This window comes from Hordeum vulgare, chromosome 4H, assembly GCF_904849725.1.
Source record: "Hordeum vulgare subsp. vulgare chromosome 4H, MorexV3_pseudomolecules_assembly, whole genome shotgun sequence".
NCBI lineage: Eukaryota > Viridiplantae > Streptophyta > Magnoliopsida > Poales > Poaceae > Hordeum > Hordeum vulgare.
The window spans coordinates 511,593,910-511,615,073 of record NC_058521.1 but is presented as its reverse complement, the minus strand read 5'-3'; the positions used below and the strand labels follow the sequence as shown (position 1 = coordinate 511,615,073).

The 21,164-nt window shown below is 48.9% G+C and overlaps 2 protein-coding genes across 3 annotated transcripts; one reads left to right on the top strand and one right to left on the bottom strand.

The window, feature by feature from the left end:
* The first annotated feature begins 9,467 nt into the window (after positions 1 to 9,467).
* Positions 9,468 to 15,773, top strand: LOC123449198 (RNA demethylase ALKBH10B). The gene is made up of 8 exons (XM_045126326.1): positions 9,468 to 10,178; positions 12,381 to 12,476; positions 13,092 to 13,195; positions 13,339 to 13,456; positions 13,790 to 13,900; positions 13,985 to 14,097; positions 14,173 to 14,324; positions 14,788 to 15,773. Exons 1-8 carry the CDS (start codon positions 9,683 to 9,685, stop codon positions 15,509 to 15,511), a joined length of 1,914 nt encoding a protein of 637 aa, XP_044982261.1. The 5' UTR covers positions 9,468 to 9,682; the 3' UTR covers positions 15,512 to 15,773.
* Positions 15,774 to 16,125: 352 nt separating this feature from the next.
* LOC123449199 (probable xyloglucan endotransglucosylase/hydrolase protein 28) lies at positions 16,126 to 19,436 on the bottom strand. Of its 2 annotated transcripts, none has more exons than XM_045126327.1 (4): positions 18,916 to 19,436; positions 18,713 to 18,813; positions 18,391 to 18,599; positions 16,126 to 16,758 (listed from the first exon to the last, which is right to left on the bottom strand). In XM_045126327.1, exons 1-4 carry the CDS (start codon positions 19,127 to 19,129, stop codon positions 16,305 to 16,307), a joined length of 978 nt encoding a protein of 325 aa, XP_044982262.1. In that variant the 5' UTR covers positions 19,130 to 19,436; the 3' UTR covers positions 16,126 to 16,304. The 2 variants fall into 2 exon arrangements, with proteins under 2 accessions (XP_044982262.1, XP_044982264.1); XM_045126329.1 differs by having other exon boundaries at positions 18,463 to 18,599.
* Between the last annotated feature and the right edge of the window lie 1,728 nt (positions 19,437 to 21,164).

The following is a 21,164-nucleotide window of genomic DNA, read 5'->3' as shown; positions in this document are numbered from 1 at the left end:
GATGAAGATGGCCTCTGGTGATGACTTCCCCCTACGACAAGGTGCCAGAACAAGGCTCGAGATGAGAACGCTTCAGAACAGATTCTCGCGGTGGCGGAGCGGAATTTCTAGGTTAAATTCTGGGGGTTTCACAATATATAAGATTTTTCAGCATTGGCATCACACGGAGAAGTGCCAGAGAGAGCCCACAAGGCATCAGGGCGCGCAGTCTTGCCTTGTGGGTCCCGTGTGGGTCTTCAAGCACTCCCTCGAAGCTTCCTCCGCCTCTTTCCTTCTAGAAAAATCGTCAAGAAGTTTCAGGCGATTTTGAGAACTTTTATTTTCTGCACAATAACAACACCATCATAATTCTGCTGAAAACAACATCACTCCCAATCAGTTCCATTAAATCATATAAAGGTGCATAAAAGCTATACAAAAGTATTGCAAACATGGGTAAATATGGCATGGATTCTTCATATATTATCGATAGGTTTGAGACGTATCATCATCCCCAAGCTTAGTTCCTACTCGTCCTCAAGTATGTAAATGATAAAAGAAGTAATTTATGAAGTGTGGATACTAGCATAGTGTATAATTTTGATCAATGACAATTTCAATCACTTTTCTAGCATTATAGCGAGCAACTATTTCTCATAGAACTCACCATGATAGAGTAGCAATCAATTAAAATGTCATGGTGCAAACAGTGCATTTCCTGTCGATGTTACGACAAGGGATTTCAATACCTTTCATGCTAATCACATTATTGGTGGTTCCCAAACAGAATAGAAATTTTACTCCCCCTCAACCATTCAAACACATTCCATGGCTAGCCGTATCCACGAGTGCCCTCCAAATAATCAACTTTCTAGGGGGTTCTTGTTTATTTATGTTTTATTATGTAGGACCGGGCATCCCTTTTACCAGCCTCTCTCATGCAATGACAAGTGAATAAACACTCATCATGAGAATAACCCGCTTAGCATGGAAGATACTGCTTGCCCCGGTCGCTCTATGAGTGATATGGGCACACAAAACAGATGTTTATTTGAAGGTTTTAGAGGTGGCACATGCAAATTTACTTGGAATGGCAGTGAAATATCATATGTATGTAGATATGGTGGACTCTCATGGAGGAAAATTGGCTCAAGGATTTGGATGCACAAGTAGTATATCTACTTAGTATGAAGTTTTGGCTAACAAAAGGTTCTAAACAAGCAGCATGTTGAAGGATCCATAACAATATAACTTCTATGCAAATATACCCAAACATAGCTCATTACATTGTCTTCCTTGTCCAACTTCAACTAATTTGATCATGGTTGAAAATAATTAATGTATATTCACAATCTTAAAATATGTTCAAGATAATATATTTGTATGTGAAAATCCTCTTCCTTATATGAATCATTAATGAATTGCTTGTATGACCAATATTGTGATTGTCAAACTTCAATAGATTTTTCTTTCTGAACCAATTGTGAAACTACTACTAAAGATAAAGAACATTGATAATTTCAGATTTATGATTTTCGAGGCATTCACAATTTACTCTTAGGATATAAGTGAAGCACACAAGTAAACATCAAACTACTCCCAAAAGATATAAGTGAAGAACAAAGAGTAGTCAAACAATTAAGATTTTCAGATCTGAGATTTATTTCAAACATCGAACAAAACAAAAATATACTCCAAGAATAGCACATGTCATTTGAATGTATAAAAACTTAGGATCAACATAGGATAGCCCATAGTTGTTGAAGAGAAGTGGGATGCGTAGTATCCCCAACTTAGATGCTTGAGACTTCTTTTAATATTGATTTGGGGAGCCTTGGGCACCCCCAAGCTTGAGATTTTGTGTCCTCTTAATTCCTATCAGATCCCGGTTTCACCTAACTCTCAAAATCTTTATCCACACAAAACTTGAAAAGAACTTGTGACATAGATTAGTACACATAAGAATAAATCAACACTTCATCTACTGCCTAGACAAGTTGCATAATAATTTTCAAACATTAGGTAATGTATAGTATCATTTCCACAACTTATATATACCAATATAAGCCATGAAGACTCTAGGATAAGTAGATAACAAAACTATGACAACAATCTGTCCAAACATAATAGTTTGTCGAAATTGATTTAAAAGTGTACCTCTCTATCTCCAAAAATATGGAAATTTAGGACATGATAAATAATTTGTGATTGTACTGTGTATTTTTTTTTAAAACATACCATGTTCCAGTAAAATAAATAAATTCGAACACTATAGGAAAAGTTTCTGCTTTTGAACATCACACATCAAACATGCAATTCAATCATCCTCAAGGCAATTCTTGGTACTTAGTATTGAAAAAATGATTATAAATAACAGAAAGCAAATGCTAACAAAATAAAATGACGCACCAAGAAAAGCACATATTATGCGACGAATAAAAATATAGCTCTAAGTAAGTTATACCGAGAGTGTTGAAGACGAAAGAGGGGATGCCCCAGAAGGCATCCCCAAGCTTAAAGGCTTGAGTCTTCCTTGGATATTACCTTGGGGTGCCTTTTGTTGGAAATATGCCCTACAGGAAATGATAAATAGTTATTATTATATTTCCTGTTTAAAGATAATCGTTTATTATCCATGCTATAATTGTATTGAACGAAAAATAGATACATGTGTGGATACATAGACAAAACAATGTCCCTAGCAAGCCTCTAGTTGGCTAGTCAGTTGATCAAGGATAGTCAAGGTTTTCTGACTATGTGCAAGTGTTGTTGCTTGATAACTAGATCACATCATTAGGAGAATCATGTGATGGACTAGACCCAAACTATGGATGTAGCATATTGATCGTGTCATTTTATTGCTATTGTTTTCTGCGTGTCAAGTATTTATTCCTATGACCATGAGATCATATAACTCATTGGCACCGGAGGAATGCCTTGTGTGCATCAAATGCCGCAACGTAACTGGGTGACTATAAAGGTGTTCTACAGGTATCTCCGAAGGTGTCCGTTGAGTTAGTATGGATCAAGACTGGGATTTGTCACTCCGTGTGACGGAGAGGTATCTTGGGGCCCACTCGGTAATACAAAATCACACACAAGCCTTGCAAGCAATGTGACTAAGTGTAAGTCACAGGATCTTGTATTACGGAACGAGTAAAGAGACTTGCCGGTAACGAGATTGAAATAGGTATGCGGATACCGACGATCGAATCTCGGGCAAGTAACATGCCAAAGGACAAAGGGAATGACATACGGGATTATATGAATCCTTGACACTGAGGTTCAACCGATAAGATCTTCAGAGAATATGTAGGATCCAATATGGGCATCCAGGTCCCGCTATTGGATATTGACCGAGGAGTGCCTCGGGGCATGTCTACATAGTTCTCGAACCCGCAGGGTCTGCACATTTAAGGTTCGTCGATGTTTTAGTATAGTTGAGTTATATATGTGGTTACCGAATGTTGTTCGGAGTCCCGGATGAGATCACGAACGTCATGAGGGTTTTCGGAATGGTCCGGAAACGAAGATTGATATATAGGATGGTTTCATTTGGTCACTGGAAAGTTTCGGACAATTCCGGCAGTGTACCGGGAGTGACGAATGGGTTCCGAGAGTTCACCGGGAGGGGCCCACCCACCCGGGAGTGAGCTCAAGGCACTAGGATGGCGCCACAAGTCCTTGGTGTGCTGGTGGAGTCAGCCCAAGGGGCCCATGGCGCCACATAAGAAAATACCAAAGGAAAATAAAAGAAAAAGGGAAAGAGGGAGGTGGGAAGGAAGGGGAGGACTCCTCCTTCCTAAACCGAATTGGAGGAGGAGTCCTCTTCCTTCCTTGGCCGGCGCACCCTTGAGGCCTTGTGCCTCAAGGCTAGCCCTCCCCCTCCCTCCTATATATATTGGTGGTTTAGGGCTAATTTGAGACAACTTTGCCACGTGCAACTCAAACCTATACCACGTAGTTTTACCTCTAGATCGGATTTCTGCGGAGCTCGGGCGGAGCCCTGCAGGAGTAGATCATCACCACCACCGGAGCGCCATCACGCTACCGGAGAACTCATCTACTTCTCCGTCTTGCTTGCTGGATCAAGAAGGCCGAGATCATCGTCGAGATGTATGTGTGCTGAACGCGGAGGTGTCGTCCGTTCGGCGCTAGATCGGAACGGTTCGTGGGACGGTTCGAGGGACGTGAAGACGTTCCACTACATCAACCGTGTTTCTTAACGCTTTCTGTTGTGCAATCTACAAGGGTACATAGATCCAAATCTCCTCTCGTAGATGGACATCACCATGATAGGTCTTCGTGTGCGTAGGAAATTTTTTGTTTCCCATGCAACGTGCCCCAACACCTTTGGCAGCCACAATCTTAGGTTCTTGTCACTCCTTATTCTCCTCATATAGGTATCTGTGATAGTCTGGCTTATTAGGGATGATAGACTACTCATATCAATGAGGAATTCCTTCTTTTCCGGGAGCCTATTCGAACAAAACTCTCAGGTTAAGCATGCTCGGCTTGGAGTAGTTCTAGGATGGGTGGCTGACTAGGAAGTTGATCCCGAGTACGCATGAGTGAGGACAAAGTGCGCAGAAAAGACTAGTATTGATATGTGGGGCCAGTCTAGATCCCGCCAGGAGTAACGACCGCCGGCGGGTATGTCCATGGTGTTACAAGTTGGTATCAGAGCCTACCCTCGTGGTTACACAAATGTTTGCAGACACGTGTGAGGTCATGTTGTTCATGATGTTTGTGACCCGTCGTGGCACACGACATGGCACATGTACTCAACTGGAAGCACATACGTTTATGCCAAGAGGGAACACTCTTGTGGCCCAACGAGGACGTCGGTTCCTTTGAGTGGTGGTGTGATAGCCTGGCTTATTAGGGATGATAGACTACTCATATCAATAAGGAATTCCTTCTTTTCCGGGAGCTCATTCAAACAAAACTCCCAGGTTAAGCGTGCTTGGCTTGGAGTAGTTCTAAGATGGGTGACCGACCAGGAAGTTGATCCCGGGTGCGCATGAGTGAGGACAAAGTGTGCAGAAAAGACTAGTATTGATATGTGGGGCCAGTCTAGATCCCGCCACGAGCTCGCGGTTACACGGATGTTTGCGGACAGGTGTGCGGTCATGTTGTTCATGACGTTTGTGACCCGTCATGGCACACGGCATGGTACATGTACTGGACCTCGTCGGTTCCTGTGAGTGGTGGTGTATGTGATAGCCTGACTTATTAGGGATGATAGACTACTCATATCAATAAGGAATTCCTTTTTTTCCGGGAGCCCATTCAAACAGAACTCCCAGGTTAAGCACGTTAAGCGTTCTTGGCTTTGAGTAGTTCTAGGATGGGTGACCGACCGGGAAGTTGATGAGTGGTGGTGTATGTGATAGCTTGGCTTATTAGGGATGATAGACTACTCATATCAATAAGGAATTCCTTTTTTTCCGGGAGCCCATTCAAACAGAACTCCCAGGTTAAGCACGTTAAGCGTGCTTGGCTTGGAGTAGTTCTAGGATGGGTGACCGACCGGGAAGTTGATCCCGGGTGCGCATGAGTGAGGACAAAGTGCGCAGAAAAGACTAGTATTGATATGTGGGGCCAGTCTAGATCCCGCTAGGAGTAACGACCGCCGGCGGGTGTGTCCGGGGCGTTACAGGTGGTGTATGTGATAGCCTGGCTTGTTAGGGATGATAGACTACTCATATCAATAAGGAATTCCTTCTTTTCCGGCAGCCCATTCGAACAGAACTCCCAGGTTAAGCATGCTCGATATGTGGGGCCAGTCTAGATCCCGCCAGGAGTAACGACTTGTGTTCCTAGTGAGCCTCTACTTGACTAGCTCGTTGATCAAATATGGTTATTGTTTTGTGCATGTCAAGTATACATTCCTATGACCATGAGATCATGTAACTCACTCACATCGGAGGAATGCGTTGTGTGTATCAAACGTAACTAGGTGACTATAAAGGTGCTCTACAGGTATCTCCGAAGGTGTCCGTTGAGTTAGCATGGTTCAAGACTGGGATTTTTCACTCCGTATGACGGAGAGGTATCCCGGGGCCCACTCGGTAATACAACATCACAAACAAGCCTTGCAAGCAATGTGACTAAAGAGTTAGCAACGAGATCTTGTATTATGAAACGAATAAAGAGACTTGCCGGTAACGAGATTGAAATAGGTATGGAGATACCGACGATCGAATGTCGGGCAAGTAACATACCGAATGACAAAGGGAATGATATACGAGATTAAGTGAATCCTTGACATAGACGTTCAACCGATAAGATCTTCATATAATATGTAGGATCCAATATGGGCATCCAAGTCCCGCTATTGGATATTTACGAGAGAGTGTCTCGGTCATGTCTACATAGTTCTCGAACCCGTAGGGTCTGCACACTTAAGGTTCACTGACGTTTTGGTATAGTTGAATTATTGATGTTGGTAACCGTAGGTTGTTTGGAGTCCCGGATGAGATCCCGGACGTCGCGAGGGTTTCCGGAATGGTCCGGAGACGAAGATTGATATACAGGAAGTATCCATTTGGCTTTCGAAAGATTTTCGGGCATTACTGGTAAAGTACCGGGAGTGACAAATGGGTTCCGGAGTTCCACCGAAAGGGGCCACCCACCCGGGAGAGAACCAAAGAGGCCCAAGGGTGGCGCACCAGCCCTTAGCGGGCTGATGGCCAGCCCAAAGAAGGACCACTTTGGCCGAAGAAGGAGAAAAGGAAAGGAGAGGTGGGCAAACCGAATTGGGGAAGGAGGACTCCACCTTCCAAGTTGTATTGGAGGAGGACTCCTCCCTCTCCTCTTGCGCCGGTCGAACCCTAGGGATTTTCCCCTAGGTCACCCCTCCCTCCCACCTTTATATAGTGGAGGTGGGAGAGGCTTTTGGCACCCAAGCCATAGTGCAACCCTCTCTCCCTCCACCACTTCGTGACACCCCGTAGCTAGTTCGGTAGGACACAACGAAGCCCTGCTGGAGTAGCTCCACCGCCACACCATTGTGCTGCCGGAGAATTTAGCTACCTCTTCGTCTCTCTTGCTGGATCAAGAAGGCGGAGATCGTCATCGAGCTGTACGTGTGCTGAACGCGGAGGTGTCGTCCGTTCGGTACTAGATCGGACGAAGTTCGTGGGACGCTTGCGATTCGGATCGCGAAGACGTTTGACTACATCAATCGCGTTTCTTAACGCTTCCCGCTTAGCGATCTACAAGGGTATGTGGATCCGATCTCCCCTCTCGTAGATGATCATCACCATGATAGGTCTTGCGTGTGCGTAGGAAATTTTTTGTTTCCCATGCAATGTTCCCAACAAAGGGCCAGAGACCCGACCCGATCTATCCACTCGATGCCCACCTCCACTTAACGCAACGACGGGAGTAGAGGTCGACGGCGTCAGCGAGGCAGCCAACGCATCCCCACCTCGCGTCACCGACGCAGCACAGAGGAGCCTTGCCTCGTCTGATGGAGAAACGACGCCGATGGGGTCGCGAGGACCTCCCTACAACAACACGGTGCAGAAACCAAGGCCCATCCGGGGCGATGTTTGAAGACAACGACGACCCGTTCGAAGAGGCGACCGAAGCTCCACTCTGCGCGACTGCTCGAGCCCGCTGCCGTCTCAGCAGCGGACGTGAGCGTGCGCAGCGACCCCCAGTGCGCCAGCGGAGGAGGAGGTGGAGACGGGTCTTCGGTTGCGGGCGCGGCGACCGCGTCCACGTACATCATCGACATGACAAGGCCGGGAGCAGCAGTGGGTCCAGGCCGACGAGGGCATGCACAACTACGCCAAGGCCGACGGGAGCGCCCTAGGTGGCGTTCTCTGTGACGCGCTGGCCACCCGCAGCATGTCCAGGGGCACGATAACCGGCCCGGGAGACACCACCAGCGGCAACACGGCGACGACAGGCAAGGAGGCGGCTCCGGCGACTGTCCTCGCTGATGAGGAAGAGGAAGAAGGAAGTGAGGGGTGACATCTCATCGGCGGCGAGTTCGTCGGCTTCTCCCTCTCCGTGTCCCTGTTCTTTTCGCTCTCTTTGGTAGGCAAGTGTTAATAACGTGTGAAAAATAAAATCTATGTTTATTAATGTGTATGAATTTGGAATTTATACATGCCGGAAAGACGCGACGATTACTCTGCAACCTATGTTTATTTAATGTGTATAAGAAAGATTCGTCGGTTTCAGCCGATAGGAGAGAGGCGTTGGTTGCAGGCGTTTGGACAAAGGGGGATTTTTTCATAATTACGGAACGCCGTCCGTGTCAAACAATGCTGAATGGACCGTAAATCACCGTTACCGAACGAGTAAGGCCGGTAACAAAGACCACTGTTAACAGGCACCTGGTACGCAGCCCATTTTCCACACGGCAGCACGCACCACGCGGTCACACGCCTGACTCGCACCACTACTGAGCTCAGCTCCCGTTCGACACGGACCGAAGACCATTCCTTGCATCTTCCTCAACAACACAAGGTCCCTAGTTTGTCCTGCAAGGAACCCCACGCTTTCCGCAGCAATAACGTAATCTGGTGGTCAACACGTCTCGGTGCGGCCACCCTCGCCGCCGATCCCCCTCGCGCTCGTCTTCTCTCCGCACTACTCCAACACAACACAACACAACACGGCCATGCGGCGTCAAAGAAAATCAAACCGTTTTTACGAGAAGCACACGGCGCCCGCGCGGGCGGGCCTAGGATCGCCCGCTCACCAAACCGGACGGCCCGCGGCCCCACGCGCAATCAGCGTTAACAAATCTCCTTTACCCGCGCCGTGCCGTGCCGGTCACGGTCACGGAGGGGTTGGACAGCAGTACAGTACGGCGTCGCCGTGGGAGCCAACGTCCTGGTGGTATTCCTACGATCGCGAACGCCCAGTCAACACGGGATTTTCTCCAGCTGAACCGAACCCAACCGAACGAACTAACTCTACTCTTTGAACGAGCCGTGCCGGAGGGAGGAAGCGACGCGGGGCCCGACGTGAGCGGTTTCGTCCTCCATGACGGGTGGGCCGCCGACGCCGCGGTAGCGTAAAGCGCGAGCGCCTACCCACGAGACGAGACGAGAGAGAGAGGTACGCCGTCCCGTCCCGTCCCGCGGCGTGCCACCGGCCCCATCCGTCAACAACCCGCATTAAGCCGTGGGCCCGCGCAACAGACACCCACTTACCAGCGGGCCGCGAATGAAAATCAGTAGCAGCAGCGCCGTTATTACTCCCACCACCTGGCCAAACGGTCCTAACCGCACCGCGTGTTTCCGTTCCGCTTTTCACTGCGACCGGTCAAATCCCGAATCTCAAAGCCCGCAGCATCGGGCCCACGCGGCAGCCGCACCGCACAGGCGATTTCCAGAGGCCGACAGGTGGGTCCGGGCCCATCGGGGGCCGTCCGATGGGTAGGTTTCGCAGCCCGGCGGGCCGTCCACCGCTCCCCCTGGCATTTCGGGAATCTCCGCTCCCCCAGATCCGCCCCCGCTTCACATATCGCGCGGCCTCCTCCGCCCCTCTCCACACTGGCAGACACTGCCGCTAGGCTCGCCTCTCTCCCTCGTCGCATCGCACCGCAGCGGCTGCCACCGGGCCGGGGAGGGGAAATAAACCATTGGAGCCGGGGGTAGAAACGCGCCAAAACCCTAGATCTCCCGCGCGCATTGCCCGTCTATGACCCTCGGCCCCCACTGAGGCACGCACGGCCATGGCCTCCGCGGCCGTCATCCCCACCCCCGCCAACGGCGCCGCGCCCGTGCACGGGGCCGCCGAGCCCGCCGGTTGGCTCATGGACGAGCGCGACGGCTTCATCTCCTGGTTGCGGGGCGAGTTCGCCGCCGCCAACGCCATCATCGACCTCCTCGTCGTCCACCTCCGCGCCGTCGGCGACCCGGGCGAGTACGACCACGTCTTCGCCGCCGTGCAGCAGCGCCGCCACCACTGGGCGCCCGTCATCCACATGCAGCAGTTCTTCCCAGTCGCCGACGTCGCATACGCGCTGCAGCAGTCGGGATGGCGCCGCCGCCTGCCGCCCCCGCAGCAGCACGGCCCCGTCGTCTCCCCGGCCCCGCCGCCGCCGCCGCCTCGACGCCCGGCCTTCGCGCCCTCCCACCCCCACCCCCACCATCGCCACGCCGCGCACCATCGCTACGATCCGCCGCGAGGTGCCGGCAGCGTCCCGCCTGCTGGATCCGATAAGGACGGTGAGACGCCTTCTCTTCGGTTCTCTGTTTGTTTGGTACAACTGCTAGTGTCGTCTGTTGTTTGCCTTTTACCAGTAGAGATTTTGTGTTGTTGGGTCCTAAAATGGTTCGATTCATGAAATGGGTTTCTGGTGCCGACACACCTGCTTGCTAATTGAATGAAGAGCGAGCGGTGTGATCTCGGGTATGAATAGAGTTAGTTATCTTTCTCTTCCCTCCAGGTGAGGTGTCTGCCCGTCAAAATTCCTGTGCCGATAGTTAAAGGGGAGTGCAGTTATTCCTCTTTGTAAATTTTTTACTTTCATAGTATACAATAAGTATTCAGGTCCTAAAAGGGCAAGCCTTTTGCGTTCTGTCTTGTGTAGCTCTATATACAAATTTCTAATTGGGGAGGTCCTAAGCTATTGGATAAAGTTGCCCAAATATAGCTTCAAAGTTATCTATGTGTAGGGTAGGTACGTGTAAGATCAATTTGGGTTGCTTCACGCTGAAACATTTTCCTTTTAAGCCTTCAGCGTTTCTGTTTGTTCAATAGCTGCATGAATCTAGTTACGGCAAAAGATATGCCACGGACTTTCACTGCTGCGTCCTAGGGCATGATTCCTGCCCAAGCTGTCTGATTATGCCACGCATTTACTCCTGTCTGTATTTATTTTTTGCTTTCTTGTTTCACAATAAGTATTCAGGTCCCAAAAGCGTAAGCTTTTGCGTTTTGTCTTGTGTAGCTCTAGACAAATATTCCTAATTGCGCAGGTCCTAAGCTACTGATAAAGTTATCCAAAAATTGCTTTTCTGTGTTAAGATATGTGTAGGGTAGGCACATGTAAGATAACTTTGAGTTGGCTTCACGCCGAAACATTTTCCTTCTGACCATACAGTTGTTCTGTTTGGTCAGTAGCTGAATGGATCCATGAGATGGTTATTTCATACGGCAAAAGATATGGCGCAACGTCCTAGGGCATGATTCCTGCCCAAGCCGTCCGATTATGCCATGCAGCAGTTACGCTTCCGCTCCGAGTTAGGATCCTGGCTGGCATGGGAGGCGTTGCTGGTGTCATGCTAACTTGTCATGCCGTAGTCTATCATTAGTTTTGGGCTTTTTATTATGAAATAAAAGTCGATTAGCACTGCTTTACCAATGATTCCCGCCCAAGCTTCGGTGCAACGTCCTAGAGCATGATCCCCGCCCAAGCCATCCGATTATGCTATGCAGCAGTCCTCTCTCGCTCCATGTTGGGATTCTGGCTGACGTTGGAGGTGCTGTTGCTAACTCGTCACGCCGTGGTCTATCATTAGTTTTGAGATATTTATTACGGAGTATATAATAAAAGTCGATGACCTGTGCTTTACCAATGCTATGACAAATGAAGCAGTTTGCTAGTATTATATTAGCTGTGCGGGCTAGAAATGCTGCATTAATTATAAAAGATTAATGTCATATTTCTTTTCGTTATTAAATGAGATAAAAAAAGAGAATCTTCATTCTACACTACTTACTTTATTCGGGCTAGAATCTGGGGGCATAGAGATATACTCCCTCCGTTCCTAAATATAAGTCTTTTAAGAGTTTTCAATACGGACTACATATGGATGTCGATTCACCCATTTCGATCTGTATGTAGTCCATAGTAGAATTTCTAAAAAGACTTATATTTAGGAGCGGACGGAGTATATGACAGATATTACACCTGTCTTGTTTGTATAATATACTACTCCCTCTGTTCCTAAATATAAGTCTTTCTTGAGATTCCACTACAAACTACATATGGATGTATATAAACATATTTTAGAGCATAGATTCACTCATTTTGCTTTGTATGTAGTCCGTAGTGGGATCTCTAAAGTGACTTATATTTAGGAACGAACGGAGGGAGTACAACTCAATTTTCAATTATATCATAACAAAATGACTGCTTTTCGCACAAACTCCCTCTGTTCCACATCAAGTGTCGCTGATTCCGTACAAAGTAAATATGGAACGGAGGGAGTACTATATACTGGCTTTGGTGATCATACTATCCTTCTATGTCTTCCACCAACGATTTATGTAGGTGGAATAAGTTTGTATTTTCTGTTCTCACTGATATTGTTATTATGACATGATTAACAACTGTATTTCAAGTTTGCAGCTACTATTGAAAAATCATGTCCAATTAGTTCATTAGTTCAAAATAGTTTCTCATGTACTCTTGATGCTTCTAGGACGTGAATTTCATAACAAAGAAGGGAAGGGACTGAAGGAAGCGGAGAACGTTGCTGATGCTAAAGGTCTACGGTTGAATTCTCCTGTTACTAATGGTACCCCCCCCCCCCCCCTCGCCAGACGCACACATTGTGCGACTTTGTTTCTGTAAAGCCATCTTGTTCTATCATGCTGTCTTTAGTTATCCGGTGGATATGCTTTTGCACACTGTTTAACTTAATTTTGTGAACTTTTGTTCACAAGCTATTTGACACATTAGATAGTATTTGAACCAAAGAAGTTTGTGTTAGGGTTCTGCCGTCGTGCTCCATATTAAGGCTTGTTTCTTCACTTCTATTCTAACACCACAGAGCTACATTTTCAGTTTTTTAGTTGTCAATTGATATTCTGCTTTTTTTTTTGGTTGTCAATTTGTTGAAATATGGACAATCCTGAACTTTGTGATTCTCCTTGTTGTTTATTTGAAATTTAGTGTCCTTAGGATGGACAACTAAACTTTCTGATACACAGTATGTTGATGTAAATATGCTATCAAATCTTGCTACAGCCATTGTTGTGCATTTGTTGCTAACTATGTCGCTTTTTGTTTTGTTTCTATGTTTCTGAAATCTGATTGTCTAGTCAACCTTAAAGGGGTGCAATTTAATGTTTTTATAAGGATTGCAAATTACCCTCTCTGAGCCATATTTCTTCTTCTATAAATTCTGTAGAAGGGGAGACAAATTCTAGCCAGCAAACTGTTGCTGAAGGAAGCAGCAAATTGGTTCCAACTCCTGTAGAATATACAACCAGTGAAATCATTGATGGCAAGCCGGTATGTTAGCCCTGCAATTCAGAATTTCAAGATTTGCACTTCAGTTTTCTTTCATGCAGTTTCCTTGGAATCTTGAACTTATATCGAGTTCCATTATCCTATACAAAACATGCCATGATGAAATATGATCTATGATTCTTTAGGTTAATACTGTTGAAGGGCTCAAGGTCTATGAAGGCTTGGTAAATGTGACTGAGATAAACAAGATTGTTTCTTTAGTTAATGAAACAAAAGCTTCTTCTCGTCGAGGAGGGTTTGAAGGTAATCATGTGGCCTCTAAAGTTATTTGTTTATGTGCCTATGTGCATCTCCTGTGTGATTGTGTGTAGCGTGTTAGTGTAACCGTGTGCGCTTTTGCCACATTGAATTTTGATTGTAATAGTGTCAGAGTATTGCCTAGTTGAACACCTAGGGAAATGTCACAACTTAGCATAGTCAGTTACCCTGGGGGCTAGTTGGCCATTTGCCTCTAGTTTATGTTCTTCATTTGTGTATAAACAGATAATGTCCTGGTCTGTCTTTATCTAATTTCTGGGGTACTGTGATTTAACTATTTTATTGGACTTCACTGTTAATTTTGCTTGGTGCAAAAAGTGGGCCAGACTGTTATTGTTGGTAAAAGACCACTGAAGGGTCATGGAAGCGTAATTATTCAGCTGGGAATTCCTATCATTGAAGGCCCTCTTGAGGATGAAAATCAAAGAGGTATGTCAAACTTTTACCACAGAATCTCATATGATTATTCTCATATTCTGATGACTTCTTTCTTTATTTTAAATGTGAGTTCAGAGACAAGGGTGGAGCCTGTTCCTGGGATGCTGCATGATCTGTTTGATCGCTTCTTTCGGCAGGGAATTGTACCTTCTAAGCCAGACTATTGTGTTGTCGACTTCTACTGTGAGGTAACTTGTTCATGCTGTAAGACTTCCTTCTCCGAAAGTGCATTCTAATGATGACCAAATGAATTTTTTTACCAGGAGGAATATTCTCATCCCCAGCAACCTCCATCTTGGTATGGTAGACCACTTTGTACCCTCTGCCTCACAGAGTGTGATATGGTGTTTGGCCGAGTTATCTTTGGAGAACGAGGTGATAACAGAGGCCCTTTGAAGCTCTCTCTCTCTACAGGGTAAGCCTTTCACCTGTAATTTTCATGTCACATTGATGGTACTCCTAAGAGGCTTGAACTGTTGGCTTGCCTTACTTTTAGTCGACCTTTCTTCACTCTCCAATTTTTTCTAAGTTACGTCTTTGGTATCGGACATATGCGTGACCATGTCATGTATTTTAGTTGGTATGTAAACACATGTCTGAGCTGTGCAAATACAGTCTCCACGTTTTGAATTTCTCAACTAGGAACAATAGACATAATATTGATCATAATTAAATTAAAATTGTCCTTCGTAATAGATGACAGGGTAAATTATTGGTTGGTCACTGCCAGTTATCTTCAGTTGTTCGTTCGTATTTTCATTGGAATAACTTGCTCCATTTATAATTCAGTGCAAGTAATGTTGACCATGTAGTAAATTTAATAGGTAAACCCTGTTGACTACGCTTTCTAACCAATTTTCTCCTCCTCTCAATTTCAGGTCTCTTGTAGTGTTGCAAGGGAGAAGTGCTGATGTAGCCAAGCGAGCTATTCCTGCTACACGGAAGCAGCGAATCCTTCTAACTTTCGGGAAGTCTGTGGCAAGAAAACTTGCACCATTGGAAAGTGCTTCACGGCCTACTGCCCCGTTAACACCTCCTGCTATGCCCTGGGGTCCACCATCAAGGCCAGCTAACGTGAGGCCACATTCCCCAAGTCCGCAGCACTTTGGATACACCCCAACCAGCAGCGTACTTCCAGCACCAACAATTGGACCTCATCACATCCCTCCATCGGATGGAATGCAGCCACTCTTTGTAGCACCTGCTCCTGTTGCTGCCGCAGCCATACCTTTCCCAGCAGCTGTTCCCTTGCCAAATGCAACGGCAGCTTGGATGCCAGAAGCCGCCCCAAGGCCTGCCCCACCTCGATTCCCTGTTCCAGGCACAGGTGTCTTCCTTCCTCCTGGATCAGGACACCAGCTGCCCCATCAGATGATACAAGCTTCCCATGCTCATGTGGAACCGAACTCTCCAAGAGGTTCAGCAGCTTATGTGGCTAATGGTAGTGCTTCTCCAAAGAGCTCAGGAACAACAAAAAGGGCTGATACAATCGAGGCAAAACCAGAGTGCAATGGGAGCTCTAATTCTGTGGGTGAGCAGCAGCAGAACGGTGGGATGAAGAATGGTGGGCTCAGCAAGGTTGAGCCAAGTGCCTCTAAATAGAAGGGAGGTATAGTACATAGAGAAGAAAAACATGAGACGAGGAAACTTCATTTTTCCAGGTCATGATTGCGGGCAACTCTCTTATCCTTGACAAATGACACGAGTACAAGTGCCCTTGATGCCATGGAATTGTCTTGAGAATGAAAGCCGTCTTAAATTTTGTAGCCGCTCTGTAGCAAAACTGGATATATCATGCTGCTTTAATCTATCACCTGCTTGCTACAATTATGGGAGTATGGGCTAAGATGTTCAAAATGTTTTATCCGGTGCTTGTTCTGTTCTTGTCATGCTGGTGTTACTTGTTGGTTGCATGTGCATATTTCGTTGATTCTTCTCGAGTTGCAAGCTCCGCTGATGGTTGTATGACGGTCCTAGCTTGTCTGTCTGATGTTTCATGCTCCTAGTTGCTGGACTCTTTCAATCGTTCTGGTGACTACGGGTCCCCATCGTTGGCTCTCTCAGGTGCTGGGATGCGTGGTGAAGGGTTGGCTGGCCGTCTCTTCGCTGCCAACCAACTGGTTGACGAAACTTTAATTCTCCGGTCCGACGAGTAGTCCCCTCTTGTCCTAGATAGCATCGCCAAGAGCGGCAGCGGCGCCACCAAGAAGGATGTATGCAGTGCTGAAATGATGAACCAACTACACAACGATGAAGCTACAATCAATCAAAAGGACAGACAGGGAGCACCGGCTGATGTGCAAAGGCGGTGCACGCGACCAGGAGGACTCGCGGCAACCTGGCGTTACACATGACTCGGCGCACAAACGGACTACAGTCAGCAACTCTCATCAGATCAGAGAGCGGAGTCGGCACGACGGTGGCGCTTGCCGTGCCTGCGCCGGTCCGACGACCTGGCCTCGCCCGAGGGGAGGTACATGGCCGCCTCGGCGCCCACCCTGCACTCGGGCAGCGGCGCAGGGTACCGCGCGCGGTCGTAGCAGTACCCGTACGTCATGTGCCGCGCCCGGACCCTCTCCATCGCCGCCCGCTGCCTGGCCGGCATTCCCTCCGGCTCGCACGACGCCGGCTGGGCTCGATCATGGGAGGCGCAGCCGCGGAGCTCGAGGTCGGTGAACTCGGCGACGTAGGGCGCGTACTTGTACTCCACCTTGTAGCGGCCCCCCGAGGTGGCCCAGCTGGAGCCGTCCCAGATGGTGGCGTAGAGCGACATGGGCTTGGACGGGAACTGCGCCCCCATCGCCTCGCTCCTCACCACCTCCCTGATCGGCGTACCGTCCACGTAGAACCTGCACGCACAAAAACGGCGAATGCACCGCCAAATCAGCGCGATGCAAGACCCCATGATTGCATGACTCCAGAGTCGTGTTAGTCACAGTTTGAAGCATTTCATGTGGACATGTTTGCAGTAAAAACTTGAGCATGCGAACGCTGAACCTGAACAGACCGGGTTAGCTCATGTGAAAACACTTGGTGAAAAGTAGAGGTAGGTAGCAAGCATTTATGCGAAGATATTTGCAGAGAAAACTTGGGCGAGTTGGGACTTTGGGCATGTGAACGGTGAACCTGAACAGGCCGGGCTGCCTCATGCGAAAACGCACGGTGAAAAGTGGAGGAGGTGGTGGTAGCTTTCTTCCCCATCAATTCGAAAGTTGGCCTGCGTGCGAGTGATCACACAGGACTTGCAGGGTAGGGTCGAAAGCAGGTGCGCGACGCAGTTACATGAGGAAAAGGCAGCGGCACGGGGATCCTGGTGGAAGGATCAGGTTCAGGCGCAGCCATGGCCATGCATGCACATGCTGTGATGAATGAATGCGATGCTCAGTTTCAGTGGATGGAAACTGTAAAAGCGGACGCCCCCCATTTCTCATGCCAACTTTACTCACCCACACCAACATGCAGTGTGGCTGCGTGAGTAGCTGTGTGAGACTCTGTGAGTAAGACTGTGAGTCATGCTCATGGATCCGTGGTCTGAACTCGATCAGGTGGAAGAAGAAACGATCTTGATGTCGACACGTTTCTTCTTTCAAGGGAGCAATCTTGAAGCATGCTAGCGGGGGCAGCGCTATCTGCTGCATGCCCGTTGCGGCAAGGCCATCTACTCGATTTCGGGCCCTCGGTACTTGAAATTATTAAAGCGGCAACGGCATGAGGAATCTGTAAGCTGTAAAGAAGAGGAGCCAATTTCTCTCAATCATGTCATGAGGGTGAAAAAAGAAAGGGAGAGAAGGAAAGGGAAAGAAGCAACAAACAACAGAAAGTACTCCTACCTGAAGCTAATACTAGCAGCAGAGGTTATCTTGCTACATTGTTGTAGCACATGCAACATTGCTAAGCTGAACTACCATGACAAAGAGCGCAGGTCAGGTACTGACACTATTTTGTTTTATCAAAGGACACGGAGATGGTACTGTGTTCTGCAAGCACTGAAGATATTGGTATGTACTTTAAGGATCACTAATTTGCTGGCAGGTACCACATGTGTGCTTGGAACTTGTATATACAGAGTACACAAGTAACACAGCGACACTTGTGGTGCAGGCATCCACAAGGATTATCCACAGAATTCAGCCTACGGGTTGTAATAATGATTCAGAAACGCCGTTCAAGCAACACTGATCCTGTATAGTGATAGCCCTGGAGCAATCCGAGCTAATCGAATGCCAGGTGAAGTAATTGGCTACGGCTGTTGCAGCTAAAACCACTCTACATTGTGCCGGAAGCCATCACTTGAGGCTCCTGGTCTGAAGTTCTGAACTACTCCGTACTAGTTTACTGTTCAAAGTTCAGTCCGATCAGACCTTGCAGCGAAATGCAAACCGTGCACGCAATGCAGTGTGGTGCCGATCGATGACAAGCAACGGAGCAAGTAAGTAAGATTGGCGGGGATGAGATGGGAGGGAGAGCAGGGGCTAGCTTACACGATGGTGCGGTTGGTCCAGAGGATGGCGTAGCGGTGGAAGTCGTGGGTGGGGTCGAACCAGAGGCCGTACCTCTCCTCCCGGCCGACCGCCGTGCTGCCGTCGCCGTACACGTTGGTCTGCACCCTCCACTCCTTCCCCCTGACGTTCCCCAGGAACTCGAAGTCCAGCTCGTCGTGCGTCTTCTCGTACACGTCGCCGTTGGACATCTGCCGGAAAATCCAACGATCGCAATGCCAAAGTCTGTTAGCAGTGCGTTATTATGTCGGTTCGTTTCGTTTGCAAGAAGCGCGGTGCAGTGCAGGCCTGCAGGGGTACTCACGTAGAAGGCGACGACGACGCCGGCGGCGTAGTCGGAGGGCAGCTTGATGCTGGCGCTGAAGAAGCCGTGGAAGTACGCGCCCTGCGACGCGAACCCGGAGCCTGGATACACCAAACCAACAGAGGCAGGCGCCGCGCCATGAGGAACGGAAGGCGGCGACAAGAACGTGAGGATCGATCGATGAAGCACGGCATGGTGGGTACCTGTCCTCTCGTCGAGGGAGATGTGGACTCGCTTGCCGTCGCCGTGGAGCCTCAGGTTGGAGTCCCCGAACAGCTGGGTGTAGCCCTCCCGGAAGGTGAGCGCCGCCGCCGTCGTCGGGCGGGGCACCATGACATCGTCCGCGGCGGCGCCGGAGGACGCAGCAACCCAAGAAGACGACGCCAGGAGGACGGCCAAGAGGAAGTGACACGCCATTGGAGCTCTCTCCTCTGCTGTTCCTTCCTTCACCCCCCTCCGCTCCGCTCCGCTCCGCTCTACTATATCGTGCTGGCTGGCTGGCTGCAGCTCACTCACTGCTTCTTCTCTCGCCTCGTCTCTCTGACTCTCTCTCTCGCGCGCGACTAGGCCGGCGATGGATTGCAAAGGAAGCTAGCTTTCCATACGGCGTTTTATCGGGAGTTGCACCTCACAGTTCCGAGCGAGTAGGCCGCGCCGTTTAATTAATCATCGCGTCCGCTGCAATTAAACAGGATCCGTATTCTGATACGTACGTATATATCATATCATCGAGGCCTTGTTCTGATACGTACGTATATAGGAGTATCATATCATCGAGGCTTTGATTGCCGCGCTAGTGCTGCTGAATTACTACTCCCAACCCCATATCTCACTCAACCATTCTCTTTACTGCCGGCCATTACTTGACAGATCAAAACCGTACCCACAGCTTTTTGCTTGATCCCAGCGGAATCCAGGGATTATTGTTGTACTACCGTTGGTTGAATGCCCGCACGAGCTTCCCGTTTCTCCTTGAGTGCGGCTCGAGGCCTCGGGCGGTCCATACTGCTGTCAGGGAGCATGAACAAGACTACAAACGGCACGTCTAGCAACAGGCTGGTCGACAGACATTCGACGTATTGTAGCATCGGAGTGGCGAAACCATCGTATTCGTGGGTGAGGGAAGCTGGTCCATGCATGATCGCGTGCCAGATGATCGGACGCATTCGGGGTCCGAACGACGCGACGGCCGGCAAGGTATCCTAGAAATGCCCGGCGGGAGGTGCAGGCGGCTGCGGCGCCGGTGTCCTGGAAATGTCTCGTCGGGATTTATTACTCCTGGGAGCGCTGCAACCGATTCATTGTGCGAGGCCCTGTGGCCGATTTCGCTGTTTTGATGCTTTTGACATAGTTTAGCCTGATTTGACCCGTTTGCCACGATAGACATACACACCTTACCGTCATTTGCTGTGACGAAATTAACCGTCTCAACATTCTACCGTCAGCCCACACCCTGCCATCATTTTTGTGTGTGACGGGTAGCCATTTATCCACGTCAACGAGATCAAACGGTGTCATCTGCGCTGATCCGGACTCCACCGTCCCAGAGAATAACGATAAGGTGTGTATGCTTACCGCCACAACGAATGACGGTAAAGAAAAATCAGATCCGAAATAATTTCACAAGCGGGCCACATTAGCAAAAGGGTCAAAATTGTGAATTTGGCCACGCCGCTGTCGACCGCAGGCGCCGGAAATTTAGGGGGCGGACTGGATGAGACGGCCGACAGAGGGGGACCCCCGACGTACTCTACGCCGGTAGGTTCTGTAGCTTTCTCGCCCTGACGCCGTCGTGTGGGAGTGAGTACGTAGCGGCCTGAAACGGTAGCGAGACGGTCAGGCAACCACCTTTTCTCCTGTGCTCGCATCGCCTCTCTCTCCTGCGTCTCTTTCTGAGCACTTTCACCGTGTACGCACAGTACTACTCCTACTCTACTCTAACTCTAAACTCTACTCACATTGTGTGAGAGCTTCTACTCTTGCACGGCGAACCACGGAGAGGGTACCAGTACTCGCAGTACGACACTCAACAGTGCAAAGATTAATGACGATTGAATGTGAGCCTGTCCGTCAGCGGTAGATCGAGTGAATGCAGTGGCTACAAACGGCTGTGGGGGAAAAAAGGTGCGAGTCCATGCAGCGAGCGGGTAATCCTGACCCCTCCTCCACTTACTTTTGGACCATCGATCGATCCCGGGGCTGGGGCAGGCTGGCGAGCCCAGCCCAGCCCAGCCCAGCGCCATGGACAGGATGGGCGGGCGCTCTGGCCGACGCCGCCGATCGGGTCGCTTTCTCGCGGGGGCGCGCGCCTCTTTTCCGCTTGCATTGATCACTAGGGATGGCCTGGCCTGGCCCGACGGGATGAGCGGGTGAGTGACGACTGCTGCTTTGCCTTGGCGTGGGCGACGGTGAGTTGGACCTTTGGCCCGGGGCGTATCTTTTTCCGGTAGCC